The sequence below is a fragment of the Hibiscus syriacus genome, unplaced genomic scaffold (assembly GCF_006381635.1).
Source record: "Hibiscus syriacus cultivar Baekdansim isolate YM2019G1 unplaced genomic scaffold, ASM638163v2 tig00112926_pilon, whole genome shotgun sequence".
NCBI classification, from domain to species: Eukaryota; Viridiplantae; Streptophyta; class Magnoliopsida; order Malvales; family Malvaceae; genus Hibiscus; species Hibiscus syriacus.
The window spans coordinates 235,714-251,912 of NW_024063421.1; the positions used below are offsets into that span (position 1 = coordinate 235,714).

The following is a 16,199-nucleotide window of genomic DNA, read 5'->3' on the forward strand; positions in this document are numbered from 1 at the left end:
AATAATGTTGAAAGATATATATATATATATATATATCTTTAATCTTCTGGGGTGTTTAAAAGATAGTATATATTCATAATCTTTTTAACCATTAACAACGTACATATACTTTGTAAATATAATTATATGGATCCAAAATATTAAGAAATAATAATATTTTCTTTAATCATTGAGGACACTTACGGATCGTAAATCGAATATAAAATATCAATTCAAGTTGAAAGTGGATGCTTCCAACTACTTTAAAGGAGAAAAAAAGGTTCCCGAAACCATCGCTCTCAGTGGGCTCCAAAGCCCATTGGCACTGCACCCTGACAGACTATGGATTTAATTGAAGGAGAAATGGTCCGCACGTGTTTATTGGGCCCTACTTAATTTGACCTAACCGCTTCCGGATCAGCCATTAGATGAAAAAGCCGAAAACAATAATTTAAATTATTAATTTTGATTTGTTTTGGTATTTTAATTTTTAATTTTTAAAAATTATACTAAAAATTTATTTTTTGTTTTATTTTATTACCCGTTGTTAAAAATTAAACGTGTTTAATATTTAAATTATCAAAACATATCAAAATTAATAATTTAGATGGTTAAAAATTAAGTATCAAAACATATCAAAATTAATAATTTAAATAGTTAAAAGCGTAATTTAGCCGAGAAAGAAAAAAAGTAACCCATTTAAGGAATTTCAAAATCAATCAATCAATCAAATCTCTAACTGTGTGAGGCCCACTTTGCCACATCAGTCCCCCGTGGGATTTATCCTGTGGGCCCACGAGTAAGGCTTTGTATCAGCACCAGCCCGTGGCTGCCACGTTGCTTCAGTTTCGACCGTTGGATGGCCTTTCGACTGGGACCCACAGCATGGGTCTGGTCTTATCGTGATGAAATATATAAAGTAAGACTCCAATTGGATCATCGAATTATTTATCCTAACCCCTAAATAAGTTAACCAACTTAAAAATACAATAACAGGATAATAGATAAACATGAACATGGTTTACGTGTGGGTTCAATTAATAGAATATATATAAATCACGGTTTATGTGCTTAATTATATTTTTATCCATCTTAACGTCTTATTTACTGGTTTTCTTTTGACAATTTAACGCCATCTCCGACGAAATGCACTACTAACATCATTTAATTCCATGTGTTGACTTTGGATCAAAGGACTGCAAACGTATTTGGGTAATTAATTGGAACAACAAAACTTTCGAGATAATGTTATCGAATTTTTTATTTAACAATATAACGTACTCTCAAGATTAATTGCTCAAATAGGGCGAATTACACAGTGTTGGCCGTAGGTCGCTATGCCTTCCGGGCGACCTACGGCGTGGCAGCTTCCCAGCATAGGTCGACATGTCCTCCGGACGACCTTGTAGTTCGCCATGCACGCCAGGCGACCTTGTCCTGCGCCTTGCTCCCCGCTGCATGCTCGCCTGCTCCCCATTGCATGCAGGCAACCTCTTCCGACGTGCATGGCGAACTCTTCCGACGTGCATGGCGCATGCAAAGCTTCATCCTCTCACCACAGCTCGTAGCAAAGCTTCATCCTCTCGTCACAGCTCGTATATAACACTTTTGTCGTGATTTCATTGCTGCATGCATGAGGGAGACAGGGGTGAGGGAGGCAAAGCCACCTTTGTCGTGATTTCAGCAGAATCACGGAGGAGTTTGAGCCGCTTGCATGGCGACCTACAAGGTCGCACCGAGTGTATGGCGATCTATGATCTCGTTTGGCTTGCATGGCGACCAATCCATACACTGTATAATTCACACCATTTGAATAATTATTTCTTGGACAGCATTATCACGTGAATTGTTTTTTTTCATAGCAATATCTCATAAGTTTTGCCAATTGGAACACTGGAATATCATTTTTTAGCCCTCAAAGTTCTAAAATAAAGTTGTTTTAGTCCATAAATTTTATTAAATTAAACTATTTTATCTTTTTCTTATTGTGAAACAACAACAAAAAAACTGATGTCTGCCATATAGATTTGTTATTTTTCTATTAATTCATTTAATTTGGTAAAAAATAAAAATTTGAGAATTACAACAACAAAAAAACATTTTAAAGACTAAAATAATTTGAGAATAAAAAATGTCAATGGACACTGTATTGACCACAGTTATGTAAGTTTTTGAGCGGTGCAAGCAACTTGATGAAAAAGCTTATACAAGTTGAGTTTTGACAAGTTACCCAAATAAATAATTCATATTTCGGGAAGACAGGTGGTACTTTTTTATAATGTTGGGTAAATTATGTGTTATGTACCTAAACTATTAGTTTTGGTCTATTTCAATACCTAAACTTTCAATTTTTCCAAAAAATACCCAAAGTTTAGTTTTTGTTTCATTCTAGTATACATGTTCAAAATTTAACATTAAGTTTTAAAAAAATATATATGAAAATTTAGGTACTAAAACAGACCAAAATCGATAGTGTAAGTACTAAATGTGTTAAATTTTTAATAGCGAGGGTACTAAAATAATACAAAAACTAAACATTATGTATAATTTTGAAAGAAAAAAATAAAAGTTTAGATACTAAAACAGATCAAAACTGATAGTTTAGGTATTAAATGCATGGTTCATCTTATAGTATTTTATATATACACGTGCCTTTAGTTCTGTTTTTACAATATATCGACTAAAAATATAAATTAATAATTTATTTAATATAAACATTATTTTTATAGTTAAATTATAATAAATATTATATTTAGATAATGAATAATTATACATGCCGACATTACTCACACTTTCAAATGGCTTATCTAAGGCTCGCTTGGACGGGTCCAACCTTATTGAGCTAAATTACATTTAAAATTTGTTATCGTCAACTGTAACTTTTGGTCTAAATCGATGAACTGTCAATGATCAACAAGATAAATTTTGTTATTTAAAATTATAATTTTATAAATTATAATTTGTTTGACCGATATTAAATTTGATATATTTTTATAAAATTTTAAATCTAATTGATAGAAAATTTTATTATTAATCTAAAATTTTTAGATTTGATTATAGATTTTAAAAATTATAAAATAAATACTATATTAATCGATTGTAGTAAATATATCATTTGATTTATGGATGGTAACAAACATGTTTCTTTATCGTTAATTGTATAATGAAGGTTAAAATTTTAAATTATAATCATGTTCGTTCTATTCATTGATTTTAACAACAAGATCAATGATAATCATGTCACTCAATTATAGTTAAAAGCCAACGGTTGTTGCACTCTTACACGAAGAATGATTTGATTATTACAATAGATAAATAGAATGAAAAATAGAGTGACTTATTGAAATTAAATTGTATTTTAAAACACTAATTACGTGGAGTTGGTGTTGTTACTTGATTTTGTTGTGATCCCAAATAAGATTCTATCTACTAAAGAGTTTTTTCTTTTGACCTCTTAGTTCCTAAGACTTCGTCTTAACTAATTCGGATCGATCCAAGTCGCACACATGTTTTTGGTATGTGAGTCTAGCAGCAGAGATTTTCTTCATACACAAAGACTCGAGCTCGAGACTTGCTTAAACAACATCAAGCTGCTTACAACTTGAACTTACATTTTCATTTCAACTTACAAACCCAATATCAAAAATATTAAAATCTAATCAAATAACATGAGCTAATGATAGATATAAACAGACAAAAATAAAAAAAAATTATTTTTGATAAATCTACGATAATTATAAGGTAATATATGTTCAAAGATAACTTTAACCCGAAATCTCAAAGAATAATAACAATTCTTTTACCATAAAAATCGCTAGATTTGTGAAAAAACAAATAAAATTAAATTATAAGATAAAAGGGAGAAAATAATAAAAAAAGAGAAAATAAGAATTATTTAAATAATTTAACCGTGTCAAGCTATCGAGGTGAAAGCTAATAGTTTAACCTATATCATATTTTTTTCGAAAAATTATCCGATGGAATTGTCATCGTGTCATCCGTGATCTTAATAAATAATATTATTTTATTTTATTTTATTTTCAAAATAAATTTTCACAACTTTTTTACTTAGCTAGATTCATCAAATAATTTTCCTATTTTTACTGCATTGCTAATGGTAAACGAATCTCATTGGCTAATTTTCTTTTTTAAGTTTTGGGAAACGAACGGCAGAGGCGCTGATACCGGAACTTCCCCCTGCCTGTAAAATTTCACATGATCCTATCACAGAACCAATGAGATGAGATGAGATGAGATGATTCCAACAGCCTCCTGCTCTGCTGCACCTGAATGCCTCGGGAATTTGGAATGATGCAATGCCATGCATTTTCCACCAATCAAATAATACTCTCTCATCATTTCCCAGCATTTTCTGGGGAAACCAAATATTTTCCCTCTCATATCATCCAACTTGCATCACCAAGCAAGATTCTTGTAGACAATGTAACTTGTTAAATACAAATATTACATTGTTCCCCCCCCAGAAAAATAAACTGAATCTGTCAACGTCCCCCACAACCAACAGCAGTGATGTATAAGTCATCACCCATTGATGAAAGCTAAGGAAGAAGATGATCCAAGCCAGAATATCGACTTTTCTTCCCCCCATTATTCTTCCATTTCAAACCCCAAGCTGTCATCTTTTCATAATGCTGTTTATGCAAATTCCTGGGTTTTTTTTTGCACAAAAATTACTGTCATTTTTTAACCATTTTTTTTCTATGGGTGTGTTCTTCAAAGTTCAAAATTGCCCAACACTTCGGTTCTTGAGAAAGCATCATATGTGATATTGCTTACAAGTGCAAAAGCATCAAAGTGCATCATAGATTATTAACTTAGTAAAGTGAAGACCAAAATGACAGATCTTCCACCGGTAATTCAAAATTACATGAATCGCCATGTGCATCGTAGTAACAGTCAAGTTCGAATTTTGGGAAGAACAATGGTGGGTGCATGTGCAGCAAGTTCTTCCTTAGATTATCTTCATCATCTTGCGAAATATCAGATTGATCCGGTTCGAAAACGTTCGATGAATTCTCCGGCTTGATCATCGAATAATGATGATCGGAGTCGAAAACATCGCTTTTAGCCGAACAAGCTTCTTCCGGTTTACATGCCAACAACGACACATTGGGTGCGTGTTCAAGAGGTGTCTTGGATGAATTCATGGCTTCAAGAGATTCCAAATTCTCATTCCCTTTCTCTCTATTCAACAGCTTCTCTTTCAGTTCAAGCACCTATCATGGATTGAAATTTTTTTTTGGAACAAATCAGTTTGAGCAAACCAATTAACCATTAGAGCAGGTTAGTGATTCAAAATACCAGAAATGCTCTGTTGGTTTTACCTCATTTCTCAAATTATCTTTTTCCTTGAGGAGATTCTCGTAGTCAGCCTTGAGCTTCTCGTAGCTAGCTTTTATGGAATCGTAGTCTTTTTCAAGCTGTTTGTTCTTGAACCGAGCACGCCGGTTTTGAAACCAGACTGCAACTTGTCGGGGCTGTAGACCGAGTTCAGTTGCGAGTTGCAACTTCCTGTCTGGTTCGAGTTTGTTTTCAACCTCGAAGCTTCTCTCGAGCAACCCAACTTGTGTGGCGGTCAACCGCCTTTTCTTCCCCGGCGGCTGATACGATCCATCAAAATCATCGTCCCCATTGTCTTCTTTGTCAACCGGTTGGAAGAATCCGGTTTCCATTCCATCAGCATCCTCGTAACTAATCACCGGCTGTTGACCTGAACAAATCGGACGGCGGTCACACAAAAAACAGATGAATGCACGATCACAAGTAACTAGACAAAACCCAGAATTGGTTCTCTCTTCTTTCTTGGGCATAAGTAATCAAACCCAGAATTGAGATTTAAGCCTGCGAGGAACAAGAAAATTACCTTGCAGAGCAGAGGAAGAAGAGGGTATCCACAAAGACTCCATAACCTGGGAAGAACAAGAAAGTTGTTCACTTTGAACCGAAGCATTCATGTTTAAACCACCACAGATTTGCCACCCTCCATATTCATCTATAAACATAAAAATTCATAAGTTCTGCAAAATTTTCTTTATGAGAATCAAACACTGTAATGTGAAAGTCTGGTTGCTGCAAAAGCTTCATACATCCATAAAATCACCAGGAAAGAGAATGGCCAAGCTTGAAACCGTGAAACCCAGAAAATGAAAAACAGAAAACGCAAAAGTTCCTCTTTCTAAGTTGAAAATTTTCATAAACACAGGGAATCAAAAGTTGAAAACTTTAAAGAGAGATTCCCCTTCTGAAGCTTGGGGTGGGAGGGCCTATGGGCTTTATATCAAGCTTCAGTTGGCTGGCGTGATTTCCCCCCTCCTCGGAGATAGTGGAAGGCGTGAAGTGGAATTACGTCATGAATTCGGTGTAACGAGCTTTCTCCTTCCTCAATAAGTCGGAACCACTTTGACATCAACTTCACAAACAATGCAATTATAGCTAAACTTTCAACCCAGAGTTAAACTAATATGGATGGCATACAATTCAGCAGCCACGCTCGTACATGTACCAAATTGAGCCACAACCCTAACATCTGATTTTAATAAGTGAGTTTCTGAACGAAATCATTTTACGTATACAAAAACTTAAACTCAATATCTTATTTGAGCGATATCAAATTGTTTACTACTTAAACTAAACCCGCTACTTATTAATTCTATTTTTTTAATTAATCCGATATCATCTCAAATTTTATTTTAAAAAAAATTCAAAGTTCAATTTCACTTACTTTGGCCTACTTTTTCTTTGCCTTGAATATCTTATGTGCGATGTGTAATGTTAACTATGTATGTGATTTAATATCAAGTTGTGGTGTAAATTTTGACCAAAACAAGCCGTTCGGCATGGCCACATAGAGCAGATAATTTTCAAGAATGGGGACTCTTACAGTACAATTGTTGACCAAAAAGTACCTTTGAACTCGAATGACACTATAGCAGGGACAATAAATATCGATCTGAGTATGTGGACTGAATCATAGATAGTCTAACAAAGAATTCATTAATATTTACAAATGTATTTTTTTAATAATTTGGGGTAAGTCGCTAAAGAATTTACATTAATATTTACAAATGCTAATATTTAATTTCTTTTTGAATTTTTTTATTAATTCCTTTGACTTTTTTATACTTCTATCAATAATTTATCCTTAAAAATCTCTTATTTAAAAATAAAAATTTAAACATATTTCATAAATGTACATGTTATTTATTTATTAAATAACATATAAACATAAATTTTGTGAAGAAATTTATAAATTTATAAATATTTGTAACTAATATGCATCGCAATATTATAAAAAATTATAATAAAATTTAAAAATAAATTCGAAGATCTCAACTCAACTGAATTATAAAATAAAACTCGAAAATTTAAGATCTTTACACTTGATTCGATCAAATACACATCCTTATTAACAATGATCAATTATTCGATTTTCGAATAATCTCTGAGATGGTTTCTGTCAATCGGAATCTGGTTAGTGTCGATTTCTTAAATCATGGTTTTCTTTTTCACCCCCGAAAATTGGTATATGGTGGTGAGAACTTTGTTTAGAGCATCTCCAACGCTGCTCTACTGTGGCGCATATCGCCACTGTGGCGTGCTCCAGCGCTGCGTCAAACTCAACTCCACTTTGGAGTTTCATGAAATAGAAACGCTACATGTAGCGTACTACTGTAGCAACGCTACAAAAATTTGTTTTTTTTTATTTTTAATTAAATTATAAGATAGATAAAAATACATTGAAATTAGATAAATAATCATACTACTTTTTTTTTGTAACTTTTCTGATTTTTTATATTTTTTTCTAATTTTTTTAAATTTGTAAAATTAATATTATAATAGTTAAATATTGTGAATAAAGTAGAATTAATGGTAACATAGAGATAGCGCTGGAGATGAATTACTGTTTCATCTCTAGAGTAGAGATAGAGATACTCTAGAATAGAGATATAAATACTCTAGAGTAGAGATGAGAGCTGAAGATAACCTTAAACCAGAAGAAAAGGGATATTATTTGGATTTTTTCCCCAAAAGAAAGATAACAGAGGACCACAACTTTTCATTTATTTATTTGTTTTAATGTGATTTTTCTTGTCTCCAACTTGTTTGTCGGGGAGTTGGTCTCTTCTTTATGCTTAAGGGCAGTACGCAGAGGATTAGGACAACTCGGCCTTGGGGCAATGCATTAAAGAAAAGGTTGGGGGAAACAATAAATATCTTTCAAGTTCGTGAGTTAGGTTTGGTTTTTCAAAAGCATGTAAGAAAATCACTTTGAATAATTGAATCTTTGTTTATTTAATAGATTTTTTTGTTTTAATTAGGAATATTATTTTTATTAATCTAAGATGATTATAAGTGGTAATATATGTTTTAAAAATTCATAACTATTTTATAATGAACGTTTAAATACACTGCAGTCGTCAGTGTTTAAATTCGGGGCCTCTAAGGATAACAATCACCACTTTAACCATTGAGACAACTTGATTCGTGCTCTATCTGAAAGTTATTGATAAATTTTGAATCTAATCTTTTATAATAAAATATCATTAGATTGGATAAAAGTTTTTTTTCAAAGATGAAACAAATGTTTAACTAAAAAATCATCCGTTTATAATTTATGTACTTCATCAAGGAGACAATGTTTTTAATCACTAAAGACGGATGCATGATTTTATGTTAGAGGCGAACTTTCAAAATTTTAAGATAATGTGAATTTAATTTGACAAAAAATATTAATAAAAATAGAAAAAATATACGATAATTTTAAATGTTTAGGGATGTTTGCTCCCTCGATCTATCCCGAAAGTTGAGGGCAATTTCGTTTTTCAAAGTTTGGACCTTTGAGGCTTGAATCTCTTGATCTTGGATTCTTTTAGGGTGTCTCAAACCCTAACTTGGAGTGCATTAACTCCAAAGGGACAACTCTTTAAAATGATATTGACTCAATCTAAAGGGTTTGTTGATCCCACGAAGCCATTTAAGGACTCGGGCTCGGTGTGAGGACTTAATATTCTGGTGTTCTCACAGGCAGCCATCTGTTGCTAGATCATCTACAAAAGCCGAGCATCGGGCTGCTGCGTCCGCCGTTGCCGAAGCTTGTTGGCTCACGACAACCATTGTTTTGGGAGCTTGCTGCTTCTACCAAAGCTTTACCATCTATGTTCGGTTAGATAGAACACATTGAAATAGACTGTCATTTTATTCGCAGTTAGGATTTAGTGTAGTATTCGTTGTGTCGCGCATGTTAATAGCAAGGATCAACTTGATCTCTTCTATGAATTTAATTTCATTTTCCCCACCATAGTTGATTCTTCTAAGTTTTTTTGCTTACTCTCCAAGCCTTTTTCCTGCATAAATATTGCTATTGCTTATCAATAAAGGTGGAGAATGTTACGCTGCACCCACGTCGGATAATGGCTGGGTTGGACTCGTTTCATTTACAACACACATACTGTATAGATACAGCTGATCGAACACAGAATTTTAAGGGAGAATAATACTCATTTCAATCGACGAGTACTGATTTTCGGTTCTATTTGTTCAAATGAAAGGGAGGGGGGATAATGATAATTATGATCCCCATCATTGATACACGAAAAGTGAACCTATTGAAGAAAGCAAGTGTTTTTAGTTACAAATCGGATACAAAGGGGAAGTTAGGCAAAATTAATGGAGAGTTAAGCGAGCGTCGAGTGGCGTGGCTCCCTTCATTTACTCCTCCCATTTGCCCCACTGTCCTTCTTCGTCTATAAATCACCCTCCGCCTCTTCTTCTTCCTCCCCACTTCTCTTCACGCAAAAAACACCCTTTCCTCTGCCTCTCTCACCGCCTACAATGCCTGATTTCTACTCCTCTGTTAAGCTCAAGTATGTCAAGCTTGGCTACCAATACCTAGTCAATCACATTCTTACTCTTACTCTTGTCCCCATCACGGCCGGTGTTGTCATCGAAGTTATTCGGTTAGGTCCCCACGAGATTGTTAACCTATGGACTTCCCTTCACTTGGATTTCGTTCAAATCCTGTGTTCTTCTTTCTTCATCATCTTCGTCGCCACCGTTTATTTCATGTCCAAGGCTAGAAGCATTTCAATTACTCGATTCAATAATTGGTAATAATTAATCTGATTAATAATTAGAGCCTTATTTTAAGTTTAATCCCTTAGCTTTAGACTTTTCACATTCTAGCCCTTAAACTTTAATTAGATTTTCCAATAGACATAATTGATTAGATTAACAACTAGAGCCATGACACAAGATTTAATTTCAATATAGTCCTTTAATTCGGGGTGATTCGATTTGGGCTTTCTCATAAAAATGCCCAATTACTCAAATCAATTATTCGTTCCATAATTGGTTAAAATCAGTTAGGATTAATATTAGAGATTTCATTTTAGGTTTAGTCCCCTAGATTCTTTAATTTTCATAAATTGACACTTTAAGTTAGGAAATCATTTAATAAACTCACTTAGTATACTTAGGTTCATAAACTTGTTGATTAATTGCATTTCTTTTTCAAACACAAGAAATTGTTGACTTATTAAGGAATTAATGGTATAGTTCTCGCAATCATGCTCTATAGGTGACTACTAGTAATTCCTGAAGTAGGTCAACATCCTTTTAAAACCCCTTCATTTTTGAAATATCGAGGCAATGTCTGGTTATTAGGCACAATAATTGATCTCTCACATTCATGTTAGGGGTGAATATTATTGGCTTTAATAAACATACACCATATTTAACTTTGCATCCATAATGACTTTTGAATTAAATAAATCTTCGAACTCCAATTTTTCAAATTTTCAAATAGAGTAATCATCTAGGTACCAATTTATGGGCGTGTGGGGTGCTAAACCTTCCCCGCACGTAACTGACTCCCGAACCTGTTTTATGATTTTCGTAGACCCTAAACTTAGTGTTTTGATAAAAATAAAATGATTTATTAAATTACCAAATATTTTATGGTGTTCCAAGGCTACTCCCAACATTTCATAAAATCATTTCAAAATCATTTTAAAAACCCCATCATTGCAACTTGTCGGTCTTTTCTCCAAGGGGCCGGTTGCGACAATAATTTAATATATATCTTTAATTAATCAAATAATATTTCATCTTACACAGTGGCAGATGTATATAGAACCCAGGGTAGGCATGTTCCCACCTTAGAATTCAAGTTTTTTTTATGTTTGTTGTTCATTTTAATTAAGGTGTTCATCCTGAAATTTTATTTGTGTCAACTCATACGAATTTTTTTATTAATACATATGTGTCCACCCTAAAAAATATTTTCGGTTCGGCCTTTGATATTATAATACTATTTATGTGCTTAGATTTTTCCATTTTTTTCTAATAAAATGTCGAGTGCAATACCCAGCTAAACCCTGTGTTTTTAACACGCAACTGGTAAACCTTGCCGGTCATAAGCTAAGTGTTCCCTTGTAACAGAAATTATATCACACAAATTTGGTTGATTTACACTTAGGTTATAAATATTCATATACCTTTCTTATAAACGACCATATTTCGAGGGATGAACAATGAAGCTTACGGAAACTAAAACAAAAATGGCACCTGATGATCATTTGAGCCCCACGACGGGCCTCAACGGGCGTCGGATCCGGGAGCACGCGTTGGCGTGCTTGAAATGGATAATGTCACGGGTGTTCACGGTGTTACTAAGTGCGACGGCGATCGTGCTCCGGTGGTCATTCTCTAAAGCCTCAAACGCATGTCGCCTTTGCGGACCTTGCTGTGGGAAATTGACGTGTTGTTGCATCCGGCGTTGGATTCGGAAGGTCGCGATGCCGTGCTTGATATGGATGATATCGCAGCTTTTCAGGGTGTTACGGAGGATGACGAAGATTACGCTCCGGTGGTCTTTCTTTAAAGTCTCGAACGCAGCTTTTAACGGAAGTTGGAAATATGCGTTGTTCATGTTTACGGCGGCAGTGCGGCTGATGCGACTGGCCGGTGAAAAAATTAATTAGCTTTCGATAAGCTTTTAAAGAGCTATGCTTATGGAGTTTGTCCGGCTAAATCTACGAGATAATATGTTAGAATTATTTATTTCACGAGATAATGCTATCTCCATATTATTTATTGAGATAGGATGAAATTCACAGTACAACCGTAGGTCGCCATACCGTCCTCGCGAGTTGTTGAAGGTCGCCATGCATGCATGGTTGGAGGTCGCCATGCAATCTAACCAAGCAAGGTCGCCATGTGATTGATGCGACCAAGCTGATAAGAAAGAAATAATGAGAGTTGTGTGGCCCAAGTGTTGTAAAGTTGGTTTCACCTACGTTTGTTTTCTTTTCCTTTTGGCAAGTGAAAGTTGAATTTTTATTTATTTTTATTTTTATTTCAAATTTTGAAACACATGTCATGATCTTGCAGCCCCATACAACTCTCATTATCTTCTTTCTTACCAGCTTGGTTGCAGCAATTATATGGCGACCTTGCTTGGTTGGATTGCATGGCGACCTCCAATGCATGCATGGCGACCTTCAACAGCTCGCGGGGACGGCATGGCGACCTACGGTTGCACTGTGGATTTTACCCTATCTCAGCAAATAATATGGAGATAGCATTATCTCGTGAAATAAATAATCCCAATACATTATCTCGTCGATTTAGCCGAGTTTGTCCATGGCGATCTACGGCAGCAAAATAGTCTACGCTGTTAAATATGGCAATATATATAATACATTTCATATTTATAAAAGTAACTAAAATTCTACATTTTGATCCTTTCCTCCTTGTGCGTCTCTTGCTCTACCATGAAATCAATTTCGCTAAGATAAAACAACCTCCAAAATTACCATGTGTTTTAAGTGATTATACATTTATAAGAATATATAAGCATTTATAGTAAATATTACCTTATAGTCATTCTATATTAATAAAAGAAAGTTACCACAAGTTGAAAACCCACCAATTAACCTGTAATTTTTCGTATAAATTGAATACAAATAAAATTTTAAGATGAACATAATTAATAAACTAAATAACTATAAAAAATTCTAATTTTAAGGTGAGCATCTATCAACTCTGAATCCCGTTTACATCCGCAAATAAATAAATATATTTTAATAAAAAATAAAATTTTAAGATGAACATTTGTCAACTCTAAACCTTATTTACATCTAAATCAATGGTAATTAAAGATATTGTTAATTGAAGTAAAACTATGTTAACTAATAATTAATTATATTATCATTCTGAGACAGAGAAATAACAACCAACGTGAGGGTTTTTTCTTCTTCTTCTTGTGTGGTTGATTTTTAGGCACTTGAGAATAGATCTCCATATCCTCTTATCCAATTCACCTCAATTCTCATGGAGAAATTATTTTATGGTATCGGTTTATTAAGTCATTTATAGTTCAAGCGAATTACATCCGTTAATTTTAAAATAACTTCTAAATAATTGTTCACTCTTTATTTACACGTAGAAGAAAGATGACGATTTATTTTAAAAAAAGATGAATAATATTATTGATTGAGACTATAAATAACGTGTTAATCCGGAATTATCTAATAAATTTTCATCCTCCTGAGTTGACTGCATTCTATATGTTATTATCGTGTAATTTGTGAAAGTTATTGGCTCGGTTTTTCTATTTTTCCACGGATTTAATGTCTTTGTCGGTTAAGACTAGAGGTCTAAATCAGTTTATGAATTAAAATATATATTAATTATTAGTCATAGTTTGCGGTCACAAATAATCTATTAATACTCATTAACTTAAATTAAATATATAATTAGAATATTTTTTTATAATCATTAACATAAAAATATTAGATAGTTGAAATCATATTAGGATTATACACGAAAAATATCTGAACTAGTCCATAAAACTCTAACAAAAGACTAATATGAACATGTGTGATTATATTGAAAAACGAACCACAATATGATATTAAATTTTTGAGAGACCATCGATAATCACAGATTAAAATAGAGTGTCGTGAGAAAATTAATTATAAACGTAAATTGTACATCCAAATCTAATCCAGTAATCTAAAGTATGAAAGATTAACATGATGATAAAGATGCATCATTTTGATTAGTCGAAACAATGTAAAACTTAATCTTAAGAAAATTAAACGAAAATAATAATCCAACGACAGATATAGTGAGATGTAGTTGTACCAAGGGAACAACGACCAAAAAGCATCGAGAAAGAGGGGAAACGGATAAGGCAAGTGAACAAAGGGGACCGGAGAAAGGGATCCGACTAATCACAACAACAGGTAATAACGCAGCTGGTAGAAGACTCACAGAAGTGTCGTTTTCAAAACCCTAGCAAAGACATTGACACAAGGATGGAGTCAAATGCCTCATTCTCATATCCATGTAGCCATGGACCCACTGAAAATCCCTGGATTAGAAAGCCAGCCAATGAGAAGGGAGAGATTAGGATCAACTTTACATCATCAACCAATCAAAATCCAGATAAGGCCTTGTGTGGACCCAAAGGGCAATTCAGTACTGTTTGAATGGACCCAAAAGTGCACCAAATGGACCCGGTACCACTTTACAAAAAGGTCTCGGAAAATAAAGCACCAAATTCAACATTCCCCTGTTGCTTCTTTGGCTTGATTGATGTTATAATCTCTATGCTTTTCGAATCCCCATATTTTTTTTTTAATTTAAGTTGAGAAAGATGGCGAACGCGGTTGTTGCTAGAAACGTTAGAGCTTGTGATAGCTGTATAAAGAAACGTGCACGTTGGTACTGTACTGCCGACGATGCTTTTCTTTGCCAGGCCTGTGATTCGTCGGTTCATTCGGCGAATCCGCTTGCTCTTAGACACAAAAGAGTTCGCCTGAATACTGATTCTGTTAAGTCCTCCGGCGATGATGAAGTTGTTCCGCTGGAGAGGTTTTCACCGTCGTGGGATCGAGGGTTTACGAAGAAGGCAAGAACAAGGCGACCCGTTCATACGAGAAGGAAGAACAACCAGGTTCCTGTTGTGCCGGAAGTCGGGAACGATGAGGTATCACATGAAGAGAATGAAGAGGAGCAGTTGCTTTATAGGGTGCCCATTTTTGATCCGTTTGTTGCTGAATTATGCACTTCGACGACGTCGAATGATGCAGCCGTGAGTGCGGTGGGAAACGACGTTGAAACGGCGGATGCTACCACCGCGACCGAGTCCAAAGCTATCTTGGGTTTTAATGGACAAGATGTGGATTGCACGCATGGGTTTTTCCCTTCCGAGATGGATCTTGCGGAGTTTGCCGCCGACGTCGAGAGTTTGCTCGGTAAGGGCCTCGAGAACGAGTCATTCGCAATGGAGGAGCTGGGGCTAATCGACTCCAAAGAGGATTTTAGAGAGTGTTCTTTGGGGAACAGTAAAGTCAAGGTTGAAGATGAAGCGAGTTTCGAAGCCGGTATGGCGAGAGAACCGTTTGAGGTAAGCTTCAACTATGATTCTCCGGCAAGCTGTGGCGGCGACGAGTTCGTAAAGCAAGAAGCGGCTACACTGAAGAAGAAGAAGAAAACACTTTTGAGCCTAAACTATGAAGCTATAATCTCAGCCTGGGCATCTCAAGGCTCCCCATGGACGTCCGGCGGCCGACCAGATTTCGACCCCGACGAATGCTGGCCTGATTGCACGGTAACTAAGCATAACCTTTCTACTTACTTTCTCTTACGCATCATTCGACATATAATTTAGATATTAGGTGTATTGGTGATTACAATAGTTGGTTTGAAATTTGCAGGGAAATGGTGGAACAGAGGTTCACCATAACTATAGTGGTTTGATCGGGCAAACGCCGGCAATGGGGGACGGAGGAAGAGAAGCGAGGGTGTCGAGATACAGAGAGAAGAGGAGAACGAGGTTGTTCTCGAAGAAAATAAGGTACGAGGTTCGGAAACTGAACGCCGAGAAGAGGCCTCGAATGAAAGGGAGGTTCGTCAAGAGAGCATCGTTTCTTGTTGGTTTTCCATTGCACAACAACTAGTCTACCTGCTTCTTCTTTTTAAACCATTCGATTCCCTTTTGTACTCGGCAGCACCGGCGGTGAAACTAATAGTGCTTAGTTCCTGGTAAATTACAAATATCATCACTAAACATTACTCTCTCTCTATTTTGCTCACTTAACTTCAAAAGTTTTCAATTTTCTCACTGAACTTTATACATTGAATTTTTTTCTCTCTGCCGTTAAATAGTTAACGACGTTAGAAAACGAAAT

The 16,199-nt window shown here is 34.9% G+C and overlaps 2 protein-coding genes across 2 annotated transcripts; one reads left to right on the forward strand and one right to left on the reverse strand.

Annotated features, from left to right (window-relative positions):
* Positions 1-4,770: 4,770 nt before the first annotated feature.
* On the reverse strand, positions 4,771-6,225 carry LOC120184717 (homeobox-leucine zipper protein ATHB-54-like). Its single transcript, XM_039189104.1, has 3 exons — positions 5,864-6,225; positions 5,325-5,710; positions 4,771-5,216 (listed from the first exon to the last, which is right to left on the reverse strand). Exons 1-3 carry the CDS (start codon positions 6,000-6,002, stop codon positions 4,815-4,817), a joined length of 927 nt encoding a protein of 308 aa, XP_039045035.1. The 5' UTR covers positions 6,003-6,225; the 3' UTR covers positions 4,771-4,814.
* An 8,435-nt stretch (positions 6,226-14,660) lies between these two features.
* On the forward strand, positions 14,661-15,984 carry LOC120184716 (zinc finger protein CONSTANS-LIKE 16-like). Its single transcript, XM_039189103.1, has 2 exons — positions 14,661-15,619; positions 15,726-15,984. The coding sequence occupies exons 1-2, from the start codon at positions 14,663-14,665 to the stop codon at positions 15,966-15,968; spliced, it is 1,200 nt and encodes a 399-aa protein (XP_039045034.1). The 5' UTR covers positions 14,661-14,662; the 3' UTR covers positions 15,969-15,984.
* Positions 15,985-16,199: the final 215 nt, after the last annotated feature.